We start from the raw sequence: 2,500 nt of genomic DNA, 5'->3' as shown, positions 1-2,500 counted from the left end.
AAATAAAATAAGGATAAAGGTTTGTTTTTTTTGATACCCCACTAAAAGATTGCTTCCACTTTACATTGGTATTTTCACAAAGAAGTGGAGAATATAGGCAAAGTTCAATAAAATACTAGAAAAGCATTGCTGTGACATGTTTTTCGACTGAAATAACTCCTCTGAACATGGCAATAGTTTTACTTGCCTTTACATTATAGACACAGCCATACAAACCATAAATGCTCTGAGAGAGCAGAAGAAGAAGAAGAAGAAGAAGAAGAAGAAGAAGAAGAAGAAGAAGAAGAAGAAGAAGAAGAAGAAGAAGAAGAAGAAGAAGAAGAAGAAGAAGAAGAAGAAGAAGAAGAAGAAGAAGAAGAAAAGAAGAAGAAGAAGAAGAAGAAGAAGAAGAAGAAGAAGAAGAAGAAGAAGAAGAAGAAGAAGAAGAAGAAGAAAGCAGAACAAAGCGTCTCACATTTGTTATCTTCCTGGTGGAAGCGGGAGCAGACGAAAATACATCCTGGTGTGAATGGGTTAATCAAAGGCTTTTAAGGATGAAAAAAAATATTAAACTCAAAACTGCCACATACATATGTTATGGCAAGTTCACGATCACTGCAATTCTGAAATCACTATTACATTACAAAGAAAATGTAAAAAAAAATTTCAATAAACTAACCTCATGGAATAGTTCCAAAACATCCAGATAATATGGTTCATCACGGAAATGTTGATGTAAGAGTTTATAAATCCCAGCCTCTAGAAGGATGGCATCATTGAAGGCACTCAGACCAAGGTTGTCTTTGCGATACCAGGCAGGTCTTCCACGTCGCATTTCACTGCCATCAATGATATCATCTGCCACCAAGAAGAAACTCTGAAGCTAAAGATAATGAAAAAGAAAAAAAATATTAAATGAAGTATTTGTAAAAAAAACACAATCAAACAAACACACACACACGCACACTCATGCACGCGCACACACACACACACACACACACACACACACACACACACACACACACACACACACACACACACACACACACACACACACACACACCGCATGCACATGCACATGTCCATGTCCATGTCCATATCCATGTACAACCACAAGTACAAGTACAAGAACATGTACAAGAACATGTACAAGTACAAGAATATGTACAAGTATAAGTACAAGTACATGTACATGTGTAAGTGTAAGTGTAAGTGTAAGTGTAAGTGTAAGTGTTTGTGTATGTGTAAGTGTATGTGTTTGTACTCGTGTCTGCACTCGTGTCTGCACTCGTGTCTGCACTCGTGTCTGCACTCGTGTCTGCACTCGTGTCTGCACTCGTGTCTGCACTCGTGTCTGCACTCGTGTCTGCACTCGTGTCTGCACTCGTGTCTGCACTCGTGTCTGCACTCGTGTCTGCACTCGTGTCTGCACTCGTGTCTGCACTCGTGTCTGCACTCGTGTCTGCACTCGTGTTTGTACTCGTGTTTGTACTTGTACTTGTACTTGTACTTGTATATATCTTGTCACCCAGCATTAATGGGTTACATGCTAGTGAAAGCAATATTCCATGGTAATTTCATCTAATTCTAATGCACTTTAAATTATCTGTGATTAAATAAACATAAAAATTTATTAAACAGAGAGATGATCAATCTAAAAATAGAAATATCCATTATTTGCTCTATTTTCTTACCAATTAAACCCAATGTGTGGTGGAAAAAAATGCCCCAGAATTATTTCTAGATATTATATGCCCCATCAAGAGCCACATAACTCCTTAACTCATTGCAGACAGGAATAGATTTCTAGACTGGTTCCTAGCATGGGCTCTAGCGGCACCTGCATGACACCCAAGATAGGTTTTATTTCAGAGCATGAGCTTCATTTAACCTATCACAATTTTTTGCGCTCTCTTTTTTTATCATTCTTTAAACCCATTAAGTACAGGTGTCATGACTTACGTGGCGGCACCAATTAGGAATAAAAAACAGGTGTCAATGCGTACACGATGCAACATCGGGATCTGCACACAGTTGAAGAGCACACACAGTCGTAACTTATGGAAAAAATTTTGTTTGAGCTAGTCTGCACTACCCAAAGGTTGGAGGAAACTTGTCACATATTGCTCCCTAGACCAGTGAGGTGACTGAAGTCCTTTCATGCTCTCTACATTTCCTATTCTTAAGAGAAGAAATTGTTTAATAAATTGTTGACCTGATGCATAATGATGAGACTGATTGTGTGATAAGAACAAAATTATAAAAATGAAATCTAAAATCAATTTTTTCTAATATAATTTTTGTAATATCATTTTTTTTTAACACGTTAACGGTAGGTGACGTGGTTTTTCATCATACATGATGTAGGAGCTATTGCCTGACGATGGGCATCATGACATTCAGGAATTTTGGATCATTATGTTATTTTATTGTGCTATAAGTAAGGAAGTGAGTAGATTGTTGAAATTGTCATCAGATCATTATAAACTGCTGTAATACTAAGCAAAATGGGACTTCAACT

The 2,500-nt window shown here is 37.4% G+C and overlaps 1 protein-coding gene across 1 annotated transcript in view; it reads right to left on the bottom strand.

The window, feature by feature from the left end:
• Fpps (Farnesyl pyrophosphate synthase) overlaps positions 1-2,500 on the bottom strand; it is a 35,231-nt gene that overhangs the window by 14,153 nt on the left and 18,578 nt on the right. The window contains exon 4 of the mRNA XM_043005341.2: positions 659-862. Within this exon, the coding sequence (XP_042861275.1) occupies positions 659-862 (204 nt within the window). The remainder of the gene's footprint in view (positions 1-658; positions 863-2,500) is intronic.

This window comes from Penaeus japonicus, unplaced genomic scaffold, assembly GCF_977035675.1.
Source record: "Penaeus japonicus unplaced genomic scaffold, GWHDUDI00000001_assembly GWHDUDI00000036, whole genome shotgun sequence".
NCBI lineage: Eukaryota > Metazoa > Arthropoda > Malacostraca > Decapoda > Penaeidae > Penaeus > Penaeus japonicus.
The sequence above is the reverse complement of the archived record's forward strand: the minus strand, read 5'-3'. Positions and strand labels throughout refer to the sequence as shown.